The 18,541-nt window shown below is 58.3% G+C and overlaps 1 protein-coding gene across 1 annotated transcript in view; it reads left to right on the plus strand.

Moving 5' to 3' along the window:
• The first annotated feature begins 646 nt into the window (after positions 1 to 646).
• Positions 647 to 18,541, plus strand: part of TEX264 (testis expressed 264, ER-phagy receptor) — a 37,383-nt gene continuing 19,488 nt past the window's right edge. The window contains exon 1 of the mRNA XM_073564471.1: positions 647 to 1,035. Within this exon, the coding sequence (XP_073420572.1) occupies positions 769 to 1,035 (267 nt within the window). The 5' untranslated portion in view covers positions 647 to 768. The remainder of the gene's footprint in view (positions 1,036 to 18,541) is intronic.

Consider the following 18,541-nt stretch of genomic DNA (forward strand, 5'->3'; position numbering starts at 1 on the left):
GAGGGCAGCAGTGGTCGGTCGGTCTGTCGGTGAGGGCAGCAGTGGTCGGTCTGTCGGTGAGGGCAGCAGTGGTCGGTCGGTCGGTCAGTGAGGGCAGCAGTGGTCGGTCGGTCTGTCGGTGAGGGCAGCAGTGGTCGGTCGGTCGGTCAGTGAGGGCAGCAGTGGTCGGTCGGTCTGTCGGCGAGGGCAGCAGTGGTCGGTCTGTCGGCGAGGGCAGCAGTGGTCGGTCGGTCGGTCAGTGAGGGCAGCAGTGGTCGGTCGGTCTGTCGGTGAGGGCAGCAGTGGTCGGTCGGTCTGTCGGTGAGGGCAGCAGTGGTCGGTCGGTCTGTCGGTGAGGGCAGCAGTGGTCGGTCTGTCGGTGAGGGCAGCAGTGGTCGGTCGGTCGGTGAGGGCAGCAGTGGTCGGTCGGTCGGTGAGGGCAGCAGTGGTCGGTCGGTCGGTGAGGGCAGCAGTGGTCGGTCGGTCGGTGAGGGCAGCAGTGGTCGGTCTGTCGGTGAGGGCAGCAGTGGTCGGTCTGTCGGTGAGGGCAGCAGTGGTCGGTCGGTGTGGGTAGTGGTAGTCGGTGAGAGCGGCAGTCGGTCCCTGTCTCCGTCCTGTCAGGAGTCGTCACTTCGCTCTTCCCGCCTTTGCTGTCAATGGCGCGCGGTCACCTGACGCGGTGACGTCAGAGGGCGGTCACATGACCGTGTGTGTCGGGCAGCAGAGCGGGGACAGGTGAGGTGGCTCCGGTCTCTGCCTCCTCTCCCAGCTGCCGCCGCTGTGTCCGGGATGGGCGCCGTCCCGGAGTGGGTGCTGATCTCCCTGATCGCCGCGCTGGTCGCCCTCCTCCTCCTCACGCTCTTCGGGCTGGCCGTGTACTCGGGGCTGCTGACTGAGGTGGAGGTGAGAGCCGGGCCGCCCCCCATCCGCGGGGTGGTCGTGGCCTACAAGTTCCGTGTGGGGCCGTATGACGAGAGCGGGAACCTGTACACGGAGAGCGTCAGCCTGGCGCCGAAACTCGTGTCCCTAGGAGTCTACTATGACAACCCCATGAAGGTGAGAGCGGGGCAGACCACTGGGGACAGGGGGGACGGGGCCGACCACTGCGTGCACAGGGGGGAGACGGGGCCGACCACTGCGTGCACAGGGGGGAGACGGGGCCGACCACTGCGTAGAGAGGGGGGCAGACCACTGGGGACGGGGCCGACCACTGCGTGCACAGGGGGGGGGACGGGGCCAACCACTGCGTACAGAGGGGGGCCGACCACTGGGGACAGGGGGGGACGGGGCAGACCACTGCGTGCACGGGGGGGGGGACGGGGCCGACCACTGCGTGCACGGGGGGGGACGGGGCCGACCACTGCGTGCACGGGGGGGGACGGGGCCGACCACTGCGTGCACGGGGGGGACGGGGCCGACCACTGCGTGCACGGGGGGGACGGGGCCGACCACTGCGTGCACGGGGGGGACGGGGCCGACCACTGCGTGCACAGGGGGGGACGGGGCCGACCACTGCTTACAGAGGGGGGCAGACCACTGGGGACAGGGGGGGGACGGGGCCGACCACTGCTTACAGAGGGGGGCAGACCACTGGGGACAGGGGGGGGACGGGGCCGACCACTGCTTACAGAGGGGGCAGACCACTGGGGACAGGGGGGGGACGGGGCCGACCACTGCTTACAGAGGGGGGCAGACCACTGGGGACAGGGGGGGGACGGGGCCGACCACTGCGTGCACAGGGGGGGACGGGGCAGACCACTGGGGACAGGGGGGGACGTGGCAGACAATGGCGTACAGGGGGGAGGACGAGGCAAACCACTGTGTACAGAGGGGGGGGACGGGGCAAACCACTGTACAGAGGGGGGGATGGGGCCGACCATTGCGTACAGAGGGGGGCAGACCACTGGGGACAGGGGGGGACGGGGCCGACCACTGCGTGCACAGGGGTTGACGGGGCAGACCATGGCGTACAGGGGGGAGGACGAGGCAAACCACTGTGTACAGAGGGGGGGGACGGGGCAGACTACTGCCTACAGAGGGATGATGGGGCCGACCACTGTGTACAGAGGATGAGGGGACGGGGCAGACTACTTTGTATGTACAGTAGGTGGGCTGATCACAGTGTATGAAGAGGAGACAGGGGAGACCACAGTGTGTTGAGGAAGCACATTGGTGTGGACGCATCGTTGTACTCATTGTGTAAATAAGGAGCATGTATTTGCTGGGGACTGGTTATGTCTGGAGTTTGTGAATTTGCTGTCCTGTTCCCGTCTCCACGCCTCCGGCCGCTCTTCCCCCGTCCCTCACCTCGCCCCTCCGGCCGCTGTTCCCCGTCCCTCACCTCGCCCCTCCGGCCGCTGTTCCCCCGTCCCTCACCTCGCCCCTCCGGCCGCTGTTCCCCCGTCCCTCACCTCGCCCCTCCGGCCGCTGTTCCCCCGTCCCTCACCTCGCCCCTCCGGCCGCTGTTCCCCCGTCCCTCACCTCGCCCCTCCGGCCGCTGTTCCCCCGTCCCTCACCTCGCCCCTCCGGCCGCTGTTCCCCCGTCCCTCACCTCGCCCCTCCGGCCGCTGTTCCCCCGTCCCTCACCTCGCCCCTCCGGCCGCTGTTCCCCCGTCCCTCACCTCGCCCCTCCGGCCGCTGTTCCCCCGTCCCTCACCTCGCCCCTCCGGCCGCTGTTCCCCCGTCCCTCACCTCGCCCCTCCGGCCGCTGTTCCCCCGTCCCTCACCTCGCCCCTCCGGCCGCTGTTCCCCCGTCCCTCACCTCGCCCCTCCGGCCGCTGTTCCCCCGTCCCTCACCTCGCCCCTCCGGCCGCTGTTCCCCCGTCCCTCACCTCGCCCCTCCGGCCGCTGTTCCCCCGTCCCTCACCTCGCCCCTCCGGCCGCTGTGCCCCCGTCCCTCACCTCGCCCCTCCGGCCGCTGTGCCCCCGTCCCTCACCTCGCCCCTCCGGCCGCTGTGCCCCCGTCCCTCACCTCGCCCCTCCGGCCGCTGTGCCCCCGTCCCTCACCTCGCCCCTCCGGCCGCTGTGCCCCCGTCCCTCACCTCGCCCCTCCGGCCGCTGTGCCCCCGTCCCTCACCTCGCCCCTCCGGCCGCTGTGCCCCCGTCCCTCACCTCGCCCCTCCGGCCGCTGTTCCCCCGTCCCTCACCTCGCCCCTCCGGCCGCTGTTCCCCCGTCCCTCACCTCGCCCCTCCGGCCGCTGTTCCCCCGTCCCTCACCTCGCCCCTCCGGCCGCTGTTCCCCCGTCCCTCACCTCGCCCCTCCGGCCGCTGTTCCCCCGTCCCTCACCTCGCCCCTCCGGCCGCTGTTCCCCCGTCCCTCACCTCGCCCCTCCGGCCGCTGTGCCCCCGTCCCTCACCTCGCCCCTCCGGCCGCTGTGCCCCCGTCCCTCACCTCGCCCCTCCGGCCGCTGTGCCCCCGTCCCTCACCTCGCCCCTCCGGCCGCTGTGCCCCCGTCCCTCACCTCGCCCCTCCGGCCGCTGTGCCCCCGTCCCTCACCTCGCCCCTCCGGCCGCTGTGCCCCCGTCCCTCACCTCGCCCCTCCGGCCGCTGTTCCCCCGTCCCTCACCTCGCCCCTCCGGCCGCTGTTCCCCCGTCCCTCACCTCGCCCCTCCGGCCGCTGTTCCCCCGTCCCTCACCTCGCCCCTCCGGCCGCTGTTCCCCCGTCCCTCACCTCGCCCCTCCGGCCGCTGTTCCCCCGTCCCTCACCTCGCCCCTCCGGCCGCTGTTCCCCCGTCCCTCACCTCGCCCCTCCGGCCGCTGTTCCCCCGTCCCTCACCTCGCCCCTCCGGCCGCTGTTCCCCCGTCCCTCACCTCGCCCCTCCGGCCGCTGTTCCCCCGTCCCTCACCTCGCCCCTCCGGCCGCTGTGCCCCCGTCCCTCACCTCGCCCCTCCGGCCGCTGTTCCCCCGTCCCTCACCTCGCCCCTCCGGCCGCTGTGCCCCCGTCCCTCACCTCGCCCCTCCGGCCGCTGTGCCCCCGTCCCTCACCTCGCCCCTCCGGCCGCTGTGCCCCCGTCCCTCACCTCGCCCCTCCGGCCGCTGTGCCCCCGTCCCTCACCTCGCCCCTCCGGCCGCTGTGCCCCCGTCCCTCACCTCGCCCCTCCGGCCGCTGTGCCCCCGTCCCTCACCTCGCCCCTCCGGCCGCTGTGCCCCCGTCCCTCACCTCGCCCCTCCGGCCGCTGTGCCCCCGTCCCTCACCTCGCCCCTCCGGCCGCTGTGCCCCCGTCCCTCACCTCGCCCCTCCGGCCGCTGTGCCCCCGTCCCTCACCTCGCCCCTCCGGCCGCTGTGCCCCCGTCCCTCACCTCGCCCCTCCGGCCGCTGTTCCCCCGTCCCTCACCTCGCCCCTCCGGCCGCTGTGCCCCCGTCCCTCACCTCGCCCCTCCGGCCGCTGTTCCCCCGTCCCTCACCTCGCCCCTCCGGCCGCTGTTCCCCCGTCCCTCACCTCGCCCCTCCGGCCGCTGTTCCCCCGTCCCTCACCTCGCCCCTCCGGCCGCTGTGCCCCCGTCCCTCACCTCGCCCCTCCGGCCGCTGTTCCCCCGTCCCTCACCTCGCCCCTCCGGCCGCTGTGCCCCCGTCCCTCACCTCGCCCCTCCGGCCGCTGTTCCCCCGTCCCTCACCTCGCCCCTCCGGCCGCTGTTCCCCCGTCCCTCACCTCGCCCCTCCGGCCGCTGTTCCCCCGTCCCTCACCTCGCCCCTCCGGCCGCTGTTCCCCCGTCCCTCACCTCGCCCCTCCGGCCGCTGTGCCCCCGTCCCTCACCTCGCCCCTCCGGCCGCTGTTCCCCCGTCCCTCACCTCGCCCCTCCGGCCGCTGTTCCCCCGTCCCTCACCTCGCCCCTCCGGCCGCTGTTCCCCCGTCCCTCACCTCGCCCCTCCGGCCGCTGTTCCCCCGTCCCTCACCTCGCCCCTCCGGCCGCTGTGCCCCCGTCCCTCACCTCGCCCCTCCGGCCGCTGTTCCCCCGTCCCTCACCTCGCCCCTCCGGCCGCTGTTCCCCCGTCCCTCACCTCGCCCCTCCGGCCGCTGTTCCCCCGTCCCTCACCTCGCCCCTCCGGCCGCTGTTCCCCCGTCCCTCACCTCGCCCCTCCGGCCGCTGTGCCCCCGTCCCTCACCTCGCCCCTCCGGCCGCTGTGCCCCCGTCCCTCACCTCGCCCCTCCGGCCGCTGTGCCCCCGTCCCTCACCTCGCCCCTCCGGCCGCTGTGCCCCCGTCCCTCACCTCGCCCCTCCGGCCGCTGTGCCCCCGTCCCTCACCTCGCCCCTCCGGCCGCTGTGCCCCCGTCCCTCACCTCGCCCCTCCGGCCGCTGTGCCCCCGTCCCTCACCTCGCCCCTCCGGCCGCTGTGCCCCCGTCCCTCACCTCGCCCCTCCGGCCGCTGTGCCCCCGTCCCTCACCTCGCCCCTCCGGCCGCTGTGCCCCCGTCCCTCACCTCGCCCCTCCGGCCGCTGTGCCCCCGTCCCTCACCTCGCCCCTCCGGCCGCTGTGCCCCCGTCCCTCACCTCGCCCCTCCGGCCGCTGTGCCCCCGTCCCTCACCTCGCCCCTCCGGCCGCTGTGCCCCCGTCCCTCACCTCGCCCCTCCGGCCGCTGTGCCCCCGTCCCTCACCTCGCCCCTCCGGCCGCTGTGCCCCCGTCCCTCACCTCGCCCCTCCGGCCGCTGTGCCCCCGTCCCTCACCTCGCCCCTCCGGCCGCTGTGCCCCCGTCCCTCACCTCGCCCCTCCGGCCGCTGTGCCCCCGTCCCTCACCTCGCCCCTCCGGCCGCTGTGCCCCCGTCCCTCACCTCGCCCCTCCGGCCGCTGTGCCCCCGTCCCTCACCTCGCCCCTCCGGCCGCTGTGCCCCCGTCCCTCACCTCGCCCCTCCGGCCGCTGTGCCCCCGTCCCTCACCTCGCCCCTCCGGCCGCTGTGCCCCCGTCCCTCACCTCGCCCCTCCGGCCGCTGTGCCCCCGTCCCTCACCTCGCCCCTCCGGCCGCTGTGCCCCCGTCCCTCACCTCGCCCCTCCGGCCGCTCTGCCCCGTCCCTCGTCTCCCCTGGTGCTGCTTGCTGTGTCTTGCATGTGTATTTGCCTGTTATTAGACCGTGTCTTTTTCTGGTGTAATAATTTACAATCGGTTGCACCCAGGACTGTGGGTACAGAGCAGAAATACCAGCTCCTCCACTGGGACCTCCAGCTTATTATAGCAGCAGCTCCTCTCCCGGGGCCGATGTACGAGGTCTCCGGGGGCTGCATGATGCACAGCGAAGGAGCCCAGGTGCAGCTCACTACCAGGGCCTCAACTCTGCGAAGATGGAGACTTGGGATATAGCTACAAGAAGGACCCCAAATGTGAGGGATGATGGGAAAGGGGCCCCAGGAGCCTGAGCAGCTGCATCCATGGACCCCTGACTTCAGAAATCTCCAAATCTGCAACTGCACAACACTTGTCTTATCGATCATTACAAGGGAGTGGTAGATTCAGTCAGCAGAACAGTGATCGCAGCTCTGGAGGATAAAACACAACATAACAGCAGAATAGAGACTGCAGCTCTGGAGGATAAGAAATGATATAACACAGTATCAGCATTACTCTTATTCTGTGAGGTTCTGTTCTTCCTTTAGTTGGGGGCTTCATAGAGACCACCATGGTAAATTACATGAACGTGTAGGGCGGCACAGTGGCTCAGTGGTTAGCACTGCAGCGCTGGAATCCTGGGTTCATATCCCACCAAGGACAGCATCTTAAAGGAGTTTGTATGTTCTCCCCGTGTTTCTGTGAAATTCCTCCGGTTTCCTCCCACATTCCAAAGACATAGTGATAGAGAATTTATATTGTGAGCCCCATCGGGGGCAGCGGTAATAATGTATGTAAAGCGCTGTGGAATTAATGGCGCCATATAAATTAGATAAATGTGCCCTGCTGCTAGCATGACCATAACAACCTGTCTATCCTGGGGCCCAGAAGTATTTACAAACAAATTGCCGTGTCCAAGCAGTGGTTTGCAAAAGTATTCAACACCCCCCTCCTTTGGCTTTTTACCTATTTTGTTACATTACAATCGCTGTGTAAATATTTGTGTAATCAGATTTATGTGTGATACATCAGCACCAAATAGTCTCAGTTGGTGAAGTAAGAAAAGTATCGGCACAAATGAATTTAATGGGATCAAATAGCTTAATATTGGCGTGTGCAGATGTATTCACTCCTTTTGGGGTGAAGCCACTAAAATTTCTGGTACAAGCAGTTCCCTTCATAAGTCCCATGCGTATCTCCAAAGTAACCAGGGCTGTGGAGTCGCTATAAAATGGAGCGACTCTGACTCCTGTCATCTAGAACACATTGGGTGCGGGATGTGCTGTAAATGTTTCCAGAATAATTTGGTAAAGTTGTGAAACGTCCTATAAACGTCTGTTCTGTTCCTGATCTCGGCTTTTAGTGGAGATGAATCTGCTGCACGTGGTGCCCATGTCAGCGGTGACCGGGGCTGTGGAGTCAGTCAGGGACATCGAGGCTTCGGGGTCTGCGGTTTGCCTTACTGACTCCACAGTCCTGAATGTAGTGCGAAAAGGCAACATGCTTCTAAGGGAAATAGACCATGATAACCCCTGTAATAAGAGAGGTACGCTGCGCTGTAAGGTGCAATAACTAGAGTAGTCAATAGAAAGTGCAAGGAACATATACATACAGATCCTAGACAAAGAGAAGTGCAATGTAATCAACAACCCCAAAAGATACACTGCCTACAAGTAGTATTCAACCCCCTGCAGATTTAGCAGGTTTGATAAGATGCAAATAAGTTAGAGCCTTCAAACTTCACACAAGAGCAGGATTTATTAACAGATGCATAAATCTTACAAACCAAAAAGTTATGTTGCTCAGTTAAATTTTAATAAATTTTAAACATGCAAGTGTGGGTCAATTATTATTCAACCCCTAGGTTTAATATTTTGTGGAATAACCCTTGTTTGCAATTACAGCTAATAATCGTCTTTTATAAGACCTGATCAGGCCGGCACAGGTCTCTGGAGTTATCTTGGCCCACTCCTCCATGCAGATCTTCTCCAAGTTATCTAGGTTCTTTGGGTGTCTCATGTGGACTTTAATCTTGAGCTCCTTCCACAAGTTTTCAATTGGGTTAAGGTCAGGAGACTGACTAGGCCACTCCAACACCTTGATTTTTTGCCTCTTGAACCAGGCCTTGGTTTTCTTGGCTGTGTGCTTTGGGTCGTTGTCTTGTTGGAAGATGAAATGACGACCCATCTTAAGATCCTTGATGGAGGAGCGGAGGTTCTTGGCCAAAATCTCCAGGTAGGCCGTGCTATCCATCTTCCCATGGATGTGGACCAGATGGCCAGGCCCCTTGGCTGAGAAACAGCCCCACAGCATGATGCTGCCACCACCATGATTGACTGTAGGGATGGTATTCTTGGGGTCGTATGCAGTGCCATCCAGTCTCCAAACGTCACGTGTGTGGTTGGCACCAAAGATCTCGATCTTGGTCTCATCAGACCAGAGAACCTTGAACCAGTCTGTCTCAGAGTCCTCCAAGTGATCATGAGCAAACTGTAGACGAGCCTTGACATGACGCTTTGAAAGTAAAGGTACCTTACGGGCTCGTCTGGAATGGAGACCATTGCGGTGGAGTACGTTACTTATGGTATTGACTGAAACCAATGTCCCCACTGCCATGAGATCTTCCCGGAGCTCCTTCCTTGTTGTCCTTGGGTTAGCCTTGACTCTTCAGACAAGCCTGGCCTCGGCACGGGAGGAAACTTTCAAAGGCTGTCCAGGCCGTGGAAGGCTAACAGTAGTTCCATAAGCCTTCCACTTCCGGATGATGCTCCCAACAGTGTAGACAGGTAGGCCCAACTCCTTGGAAAGGGTTTTGTACCCCTTGCCAGCCTTGTGACCCTCCACGATCTTGTCTCTAATGGCCTTGGAATGCTCCTTTGTCTTTCCCATGTTGACCATGTATGAGTGCTGTTCACAAGTTTGGGGAGGGTCTTAAATAGTCAGAAAAGGCTGGAAAAAGAGATAATTAATCCAAACATGTGAAGCTCATTGTTCTTTGTGCCTGAAATACTTCTTAATACTTTAGGGGAACCAAACAGAATTCTGGTGGTTTGAGGGGTTGAATAATAAATGACCCTCTGAATAAACTTTTCACAATTTAAAAAAAAATTAAACAAATAAATAACATTCTTTTTTGCTGCAGTGCATTTCACACTTCCAGGCTGATCTACAGTCCAAATGTCACAATGCCAAGTTAATTCCGAATGTGTAAACCTGCTAAATCTGCAGGGGGTTGAATACTACTTGTAGGCACTGTATGTCACATATATATATAGCCCCCAGGATATGACACGGAGAACCATATACTGCTGGCACGAAAGTAAAAAAGGATTTATGCCAAAAAAAGGATGATATATGCACACAAGAAAATTATAACAATATTAAAGCTAAATGGCAAGGATGGAAAGACTCCACGCGTATCACCACTCAGGGATGTGGCTTCATCAGGGGTACATAAACTAATTCAAACCCTCAAAGAAACCGTGAAATTCCAGGTTGTGAGGCAGCAAAATGCCAAGCCACTGTGTGTATAATGTATATACAGTATATTACACACAGAGAATACAGGGAGGAGGATTGTTATGTTACTCGTGTCACCAGCTCCAGTGGGTGCAACAGATCATCTGTTATTCAGTCTATTACTCCCTGTTATCAGCCATTACTGGGGAGGAGACTGTAGGACAGGAGACTACAATCTATTACTCCCTGTTATCAGCCATTACTGGAGGAGGAGACTGTAGGACAGGAGAGTACAATCTATTACTCCCTGTTATCAGCCATTACTGGGGGAGGAGACTGTAGGACAGGAGACTACAATCTATTACTCCCTGTTATCAGCCATTACTGGAGGAGGAGACTGTAGGACAGGAGACTCCAATCTATTACTCCCTGTTATCAGCCATTACTGGGGAGGAGACTATAGGACAGGAGACTACAATCTATTACTCCCTGTTATCAGCCATTACTGGGGAGGAGACTGTAGGACAGGTGCCCACAATCAGTCACACCCTGCTGAGAGCAGCACCTGTCTTGTGAGCTCCAGGACTTCCAGGAGGAGGCCCAGAGTCTGCCTCTCTTCTCCCCAGGGAGAGGCAGGCTTCCTGGGAGCCAGGCATGGCTTCCCAGGCTTCTGTTCCCCGGTCTGTGCCGGCGGGGGACAGAGAGCAGCAGCAACCGGCCCAGGAGGGCGTGAGGAGATCTGGTTGGATGAGAAAGATCGTACCCACCTACTCCAACCCCGAGACGGCTCATCGTCCGCCCAGAGAGGGAGACAGGGGCACCCCAGGCCCCAGAAAGAAGAGCCCAGCAACATCATGGGGGGAGATGACCTCTAGCGAGTCCACGAGCTCCTTCTCCTCCCGAATGGTCACCATGTTGCGAGAGTACAAGGACGCCGGCAAAGCACTGACTGGGCTGAAGGAGCAGCTGCGGGAGGCACGGATCCTGAACACCCGTGCCTCTAACAAGGAAGGACCCGCGACCTCCCAGAAGTTTAAAGCCCTCAGAGATGAGGTGGTCCGGTTAGTGCTCCTCCGGGAGGGGATTGAGAAAAGCGCAGGTCCCTTCCTGGAGAGGTTTAAGAAATGAAGGGGTTAAATACCTCGGGAGAACTGCCAGCCGGCGTCCTAAGCGAGGAGGAGGAGGACGACGAAGTCGTGGCTGGAGTCTCACGTGCTGGAACAAGCCGGGAGAAAGAGTCGCAGAGCCAACCAGGAAGCGGCCTCCCGGCACTGCAGAGGACTCCGACAACCCATGCTGGAGTGTCAGCGGAGGAAGAGGAGGCGTGCGGTCTGTTGAGGGAGATCAGAGAGCTAGAGTCTCCTGTAGATCTGACCAGATTCTCCTTCGGGGAGGACGAGCCAGCGGAGGATACCAAAAAGAGGAGGAAGACAAAGAAGATGACACAGGAGGTGGTGAGTTACAAATATGTACCAATGTCTGATGTTACACCTACCACCTCCTGTGTAAACCCCACCAAACCTAAAAGCACGGGCTCTGCAGTGGGTCTGGGGCATAGGCAAGGTGGGGAGAGGAGGAGGACGTCCGGCAATGCTGCCGTCTGTGCGGGGAACAGTGCAGGGGGTGAGGCTGTGGAGGTACTCACGGCGCCGGACATAGGGGACCCCGTGGAGTTTCCCTCCCTGCCTGCTGCGGCTAAGCCGGTTATCACCGGGGCCGAGGAGAGCGGGGGGGGAATGTCCACGCCGTTGCGAAAGGGGGACGGTGTGGGCAGACTCCATCCCTGCTCACTGCAGCTGAGCCGACCGACGCCGGGGCTGTGAGGGGCAGGGCCGAGGAGCATGGTGCGGCGAAAGGGGGGCGGACTGTTGTGACGGGCGCAGTGCGCTTCAACAGAGGAGAGGAGGCGCGCAGCTGAGACAGAGCCACGGGGAAAAAAAAAATACTCAGCAAAAGCAGGGAACATCATCAGCAAGGAACACTGTGCGCTCTGCTGTGACGGGGGGACAGCATGCCCCTAAACATGATACCAGCACCCCGAAGTCTGTGGCTACAGGGCAGGCAGCCCAGGACAATAAGGGGCACAGTGCTCCAAAAGAACGGCACAATGTCAGCACTGAGCCAATTAAAACGGGTGTGGTGCTGCACCCCTCCTCCGACCCAGCAGGTGTGAGTGCAGAGACTGCAGACACAAGGGAGGAGGGAATGGAGGTGACTGTGGAAGGTGCAGAGAACAGTGGTAATGGGGTGAATGATGGGAGTAGTAGTGGAGTGAATAATGGGAGTTGTGGTGCCGCAAACGTTGGGAGTATTGGTGGAGTGAATGATGGGACAGGTGGGGGAGTGAATGATAGTTGTGGTGCCGCAAATGATGGGAGTATTGGTGGCGTGAATGAGGAGAGCAGCACTGGTGTTGGTGGAGGGGAAGTAGGTAGTGGTCCCACTGCCCCCCCAGCGGTGGCGAGGGCTTCAGCCCCTAGCTATTCGGGGGCTGTCACTGCTGGGGGTAGTAGTGCGCCCTTGTCTTTTGGCTCCGAGGACGGTGACTTGCAGCAGCGCTTCCTGGACGCCCTGAAGAAAGGGGAGAGTTCCATCAATGTAGAGGGGAGGGAGGTTGATCTGTCTTTCTGGATAGAGAGACACGGTCTTTCCGCCTTCCGAGATAGAGGGGCAGAGACTGTCTGGTCTCTGCCGACACCGGGGCAGAGGAGTAACCGTAGGAACGTGGCCCGTCTCCAGTGGGTAAGCAAGGATGCCTGTCCTGATCGGTCAAAGGTTGCTGAGCTCCTGCTGGGGATGGGCTTCGCGGCATATGCCATCTTTGCCTTGATCCATCCCTATGGGACCTCCTACTTCGATGTCAGCTTCGTGAGACCGGAGGGCCTTGAGCTTTTTTGGTCTCGCCATGAGCTGGCTCGGGGTCGCCCCGAATGGCAAGGTTTCGTCCCTGTCGCAATATCCCGCCAGAACTCGGTCAGGAAGGTGACCGTTTTGACCAGTAACGAGTCACTTTCCTGCATGGACATCTCCACCTGGATTGGTCGATATGGCGTCATCATCGGCATTCCTGAGAAGACCCGCGACGACCATGGTATCTGGTCAGGGACCTGGACCTTCATGGTGAAATTGAAGGTTTCAGGAAACACTGTTACCCATATACCTTCCTCTACATTTTTGGGGAGGGACAGGATCCTGATTTTCTACCAGGGGCAGCCTAAGGTCTATCACAGGTGCGGCAGCCCCACATACTTCAGTGCGCAGTGTACCACCCAGAAATGCGCACTGTGTGGGGACCTTGGCCATCTCGCTGCTACCTGTGGCAGGATTAGGTGTAACTTGTGTGGTGACCTCGGTCATCCATTCAGTCGCTGTCCGCGTTCCTTTGCCAATGCAGACCTGAAAGCGGCGAGTGCGGGACAGGCGAAAGCCGGGACTAATCTTGCCGGTGAAGGGACCAGTAGGGGCGGAGGAGGCAGGGAACCGGTGAGGAGCAAGCTGCCGCCATCCAACATCAGGCGGCAGGAGCAACGCCATGGGAACAGGGGGCAGGGAGTAATGACCCTAAACCCTGACCCAGGTACTTCACTTGCAGCTGAGGATCCTAAAGACAGCGAATTGAGTGAGGAAGTCAGGAGACTTGAAAGGGAGGAGCAGGCGGACGCCATGTCCTCCCAGGAACCCTCATCCGGTGACAGTCTGGATGAGGGAGAGGGGGGAATGGTCACAACAAAGGAAAAAGGGTAACCGGAAAACAACCAAGGGTAGGAGTGGGTCCGGGTCTCGAGCCTCCGCTCTGGAGTGCGACCCCTCTGATTCTCTTGCCCTGATCCAGGTGCTATTGGAAGGTCCAGCCGCCCCCCCCCCCTCTGGTGGATCTCTCCAACCGGTTCGGGGCCCTCCAGAACTCCCCTGCAGAGGGGGAGGACGGGAGCCCGGAGCCGGAGTTTGCGGACGAGGATGTTGGGGCTCAGGAGGTCGCTGAGTCTTCTTCTCAGGGAGCAATTAAAGGGCCCTCTGTGGGGGGGGGGACTACCTCGGGACCACCAGACAAGGGCCAGAGTGTATGCAAGGAGAGAATGGATGAGTCTGTGTGTCTTAAGCGCACTAAAAGCTCATCATTGTCTGAGGAAGAGGGTGAAGCTGTTGGGGGTGGGAAGAAAAAGGCTATCTAATCCAATCAATCATGATGGCGGCACCCACACCGTTGACGCTGGCAACCATTAATGTTGCCAGCATAAAGTCAGAAGCGGCAAGGTACACGGCCTTTCGTTTTCTCGGCCAACTTGATGCCGACATTTTGTTTTTGCAGGAGACCAGGTTGACTGACCTATGAACCATGCATAAAGCAAGGAGGGAGTGGAGGCATGGGCCCTCCTACTGGTCTCTTGCGGCCGAGCCGTATAGCGGGGTGGCGGTCCTTTTTAAGACCGCAGCGGTTGAATGCAGACGATTAATTGAATTAGAAATGGGGAGATGCTTGATCCTAGATGTCTCCATGGGGGGACAGGAGCTTCGGCTCATTAACATCTGCGGTCCCCAATCCAAGTGGGACCGCAAATGTCTCTTCTTGAAGATCAAACCTTTCTTATTTTCAAGTCGGCAGGTGGTCTTTGGAGGGGATTTCAACAACGTCACGAGACCCTGTGGTAGAGGAGGTTCTGGGGACCGGCTGACTTATGATTGCGTCGCGCTAAACAGGATAGTAAGTGAGGCACGCCTAGTGGATGTCCACATCCGGCACAACACAGGCAGCACGGGATTCACCTTTTTTAGAGGTAGTCAGTGCAGGTCTAGGATGGATAGATAGGTTTAATTTGAAGGAGGAAGCAGTCTCCTCGCCGTTGTCGGTTGTGGAGGTGGAGTTCTCCGACCACTGTTTGATTATGTTTTCTCTGAACGTTACAGAGACTCCTAGGATGGGAAGAGGTTATTGGAAGCTGAATTCATCACTATTTGAGGAAGAAGCTGTAAGACTGTCTTTTGAGGATTTTCTTCAGAGCCAGGTACCGCTGCTGGGCCTAAGTAACACTAAGTCAGAGTGGTGGGAGATGTTCAAACATCTGGTGGCGAAATTCTTCCGGCAACTCTCGAACCTCAGAAGCCTGAACAGGGATCGCCTGTATCAGAGCCTGAGGAGACTCGAGCATCTTGTCTCGACTGGAGGTAGCCGCGAGGAGATCTCCGGTGTGAAGTCCTTGCTGAAGAGGTGTCAGTACGATAGGCATGCATCTTTGGTTTTTGAGAGGGACTACGGGAAGTACTACTCGCCCGACCCTTACAGAAGCTGCAAGATGTCAGTGAATAGTAAGATAGTGACAGGGCTGATGGACAGTACGGGATCCTTGAAGAGGTCCAGATCAGGGATCTTGGAGGTCGTCAGTTCATACTACTCACACCTCTTGGGAAGGAGGGAACTGGATCGTGACAGGATGTCGGCTTTCCTGGCTGAAGCTGTTCCGGAGCCAGGGGCTGACCTCTCGCTGGACGTTTTGGCAGAAGCAATCAAAGAAGAGGAAGTGAGACTGGCGATCGATGGGCTCAGGCCCAAAAAATCACCAGGTCCGGACGGCTTAACATCCGAGTTCTTTAGGACCTTTAGGGACTCCTTGGTCCCCCTCTTGACTCAGGTGTTTAATGAGTGTCTCTCCTCGGGCACCCTGCCGAGATCATTAAGGAGGTCAGCTTTGATCATTTTGTCAAAGGGTAAGGATCCGTCACGGGTTGAGAATTGGCGTCCCATAGCACTTCTCAATGTGGACAGGAAGGTTTTGGCTAAGATACATTTCAACAGGCTGGTGAAGTTTGTGCCGCGGCTCCTTTCAAGGCTCAGAACTGTTGCGTTCCTGGCCGTAGCACTTTCAGTGCTGTTCTGGGTGTCCGAGAGGCCGTGGAGCAAGGCAGGGCGGGCCTTTTTTAAGGGGTTCCTGCTGACCCTGGATCAGGCAAAGGCTTTTGACCGGGTTGACCACGAGTACCTCTGGTCCACTCTTTTGAGGTACGGTCTGCCTGGGGGGTTTGTGGATTGGCTTAAGACCTTATACACTGGGGCTGAGACTTTCCCTCTGGTAAATGGGTGGATTGGACAACCTTTCGGGGTAGGATCTGGTGTCCGTCAGGGCTGCCCTCTTAGCCCTTTGCTTTACGCGTTTGCGATCGATCCCTTCCTCAGAAGGATCGAGTGTGGACCGTTGGCGGGGGTGAGGATGGGCGGGGTGGAGCCAGAGGCTATCCTGAGGGTAGTGGCCTACGCGGACGATGTCACCGTTTTTGTTTCTTCGCGAGAGGAGGCGATGGTGGTGATGTCAGAAGTGGAGAGCTACTCGGAGGCTTCCGGGTCCAAGGTCAACCAGGACAAGTGTGAGAGTCTCTGGCTGGGAGGCGGGGATCCCGGGTTTGATCTTCCGGACACCCTCCCCGAACCCCAAGAACACGCCAAAGTCCTAGGCATCGAATTTGGCCAGGGTGATTACCCTACGAAAAACTGGGAAGGCAGGATCAAAGGTGTCGCTCAAAGAGTGGACCAATGGAAGGGTTGGTCTTTGACCCTGAGGGAAAGGGTTGGCCTGTGCAAAGCTTTCCTGCTCCCCTTACTAATCTACCTGGGCAGCGTCTGTGTCTTGCCAGAGCCTCTCTGGACTCAGGTCTACAGTCTGTTCTTTCAGATGTTATGGGGGGAATAGACTGAACCTAGTCAAGCGGGAGGTCACTTACCGCACGAGGAGACTAGGGGGGTTGAATATGGTGAACCCCGTGGTGTCCCTTGTGAACACCTTTTTGAAGTTCAACGTGGCAAACCTCTGGAAAGAGAGGGCTCCTCCGTGGGTATTCTCCTGCAAGGGATGGTTTCAGCCTTTCTTCCAGGAATGGGAGACAGGGGGAAGATTGAAGGATCTTCGCACACCGCATGGGCATCTCCCGGCTTATGTTACCCTAAAGATGATGCGCCGGTGGGGTCTGGGAATGTGGGAGGTGAGGTCCCTCCCGAGGAAACTCCTCGACATGCGGGTCTTGCTTTTGCATTTTCAGAGTCCATTGGTCCTCAAGGACTGCCCAAGTCGGGATCTAGAGGTTGGGTTGAGTTTGTTAAATTCTTATAGGATCCCCAACAAGTACTGGGACTTGACTTGGCGCTGCTTCCAAGGTAAGTTGTATGTGAGGGACAATCTGAAGTACCGGAGCTCCGAGGACAGGAATTGCCCCCGTGAGGCTTGTGCCAACATGCTGGAAGGCATGGAGCACTTCCTGCTTCATTGTCCCTTTAATACAGAGGTGTACAACAGGGTGGGAGCTTCCATTGGTTGGCCGCGGCTGGCTACTCTGTCCTATGCCGAGTGGGCCTATGGAGCGTTCGGAGACCTCGGGAGAAGGGACAGAGTCACTTTATAGTCAGCGCAGTGGTCAGGTACTTTACGTGGAGCGCACGAGTTTTAGTTTCGACGCAGAGTAAAATCCTCCATGTAGACGAAGTTTATAGCAGCATCCTAGGTGCCCTGGTGAAGGTCCGTTCTCTGGAGTATGAAAGACTGGGTGCCCGGAGGGCGGCCCATCTCTGGAGGGGTTTCTCCTTCGGGGTGCCTTAGTCCGTTAGTACTCCTATATCCTGGTGGTGGGCTGATGCCTTTTCACTCTAGAGTTTTGTTTTGAATTTCAGTCTCCTGAATAGAAGGTTTGCAAGCATCGAACTTGAGCCTTAAGTGGTGAGTACGTAGGTTATGTTCTGTAACGTTGGTTTATGTATATATTGTATATAGCGTAATGTATGTATTGTATATATTGTGTATAATAGAGGGTCTTAGGTTGGGTGGGGGGATGGGGGGATTTCAACAGCGGTGATAAGAGACTGATCTGGCCTGGTCCAGGCCCCGCCTGGGAAAAACTTTGGGGCCTGATCCTAGCTCGGAGAAATCCTGAACTTTGTGGCCAGAGCTGGATCAGGGGTGGTGGGATAGTTAGAGTAGATGTGTTTTATATATAGTGTAAAAAAAAAAAGAAAAAAATATATAAATTTTGTTAATTTTGTATACTATGTTTGTAATTAGGTTTGTCGTAAGTGTGAATGTGGCAGTGTAAGGGGGAGGCTGTGAGGTAAGGCAGTGGGACCAGAGGGTATTAGGTGTGTTCTGGTGTCTTGTACAATATTCGGACTGGTGTCATATGTTTATATTGTATATAGTGTATATAGTATTGTATATAGGACGGTGTAAATGTAGTTCAGGGTTGTATATAATAGTGTGAATGGAGCTGGGTCGGGGGTTTTACATGATTTTATTTATTTATTATTTTAAGGGGGTGCTGGTGTAATTTTGTTTTGTTTTTGTTTTTTGTTTTTTTTTTTGTTTTTAGTTTTTTAATTTCTTGTTTCTTTAATTTTCTTTTCCCGTTTTGTAGGTCGAGAATTTCCCTTATTGTTTCCATTTCTGGTTTATTTCTTTGTGTTTGTGTCTGATTTTGTCATATTGTTTCTGATTGGAGTTTTTGTTCTATGTTTGTTCTGTTGTGTTTTATTTTGTAACGTCGTGAAGGATTTTATAATAATAAAAAAGACCTACAATCTATTACTCCCCGTTATCAGCCATTACTGGGGAGGAGACTGTAGGACAGGAGAGTACAATCTATTACTCCCCGTTATCAGCCATTACTGGGGGAGGAGACTGTAGGACAGGAGACTACAATCTATTACTCCCTGTTATCAGCCATTACTGGGGGAGGAGACTGTAGGACAGGAGAGTACAATGTATTACTCCCCGTTATCAGCCATTACTGGGGGAGGAGACTGTAGGACAGGACACTACAATCTATTACTCCCCGTTATCAGCCATTACTGGGGGAGGAGACTGTAGGACAGGAGACTACAATCTATTACTCCCTGTTATCAGCCATTACTGGGGGAGGAGACTACAATCTATTACTCCCTGTTATCAGCCATTACTGGGGGAGGAGACTACAATCTATTACTCCCTGTTATCAGCCATTACTGGGGGAGGAGACTGTAGAGCTACTCTTACAGATTTTGAGGACACAGTGTCCGTTCTCTCGGGGTTGTAGGTAATTTTTTTTTCTTT

The sequence above is a fragment of the Dendrobates tinctorius genome, unplaced genomic scaffold (assembly GCF_039654945.1).
Source record: "Dendrobates tinctorius isolate UK_male_01 unplaced genomic scaffold, ASM3965494v1 ptg000455l, whole genome shotgun sequence".
Classification (NCBI taxonomy): Eukaryota; Metazoa; Chordata; class Amphibia; order Anura; family Dendrobatidae; genus Dendrobates; species Dendrobates tinctorius.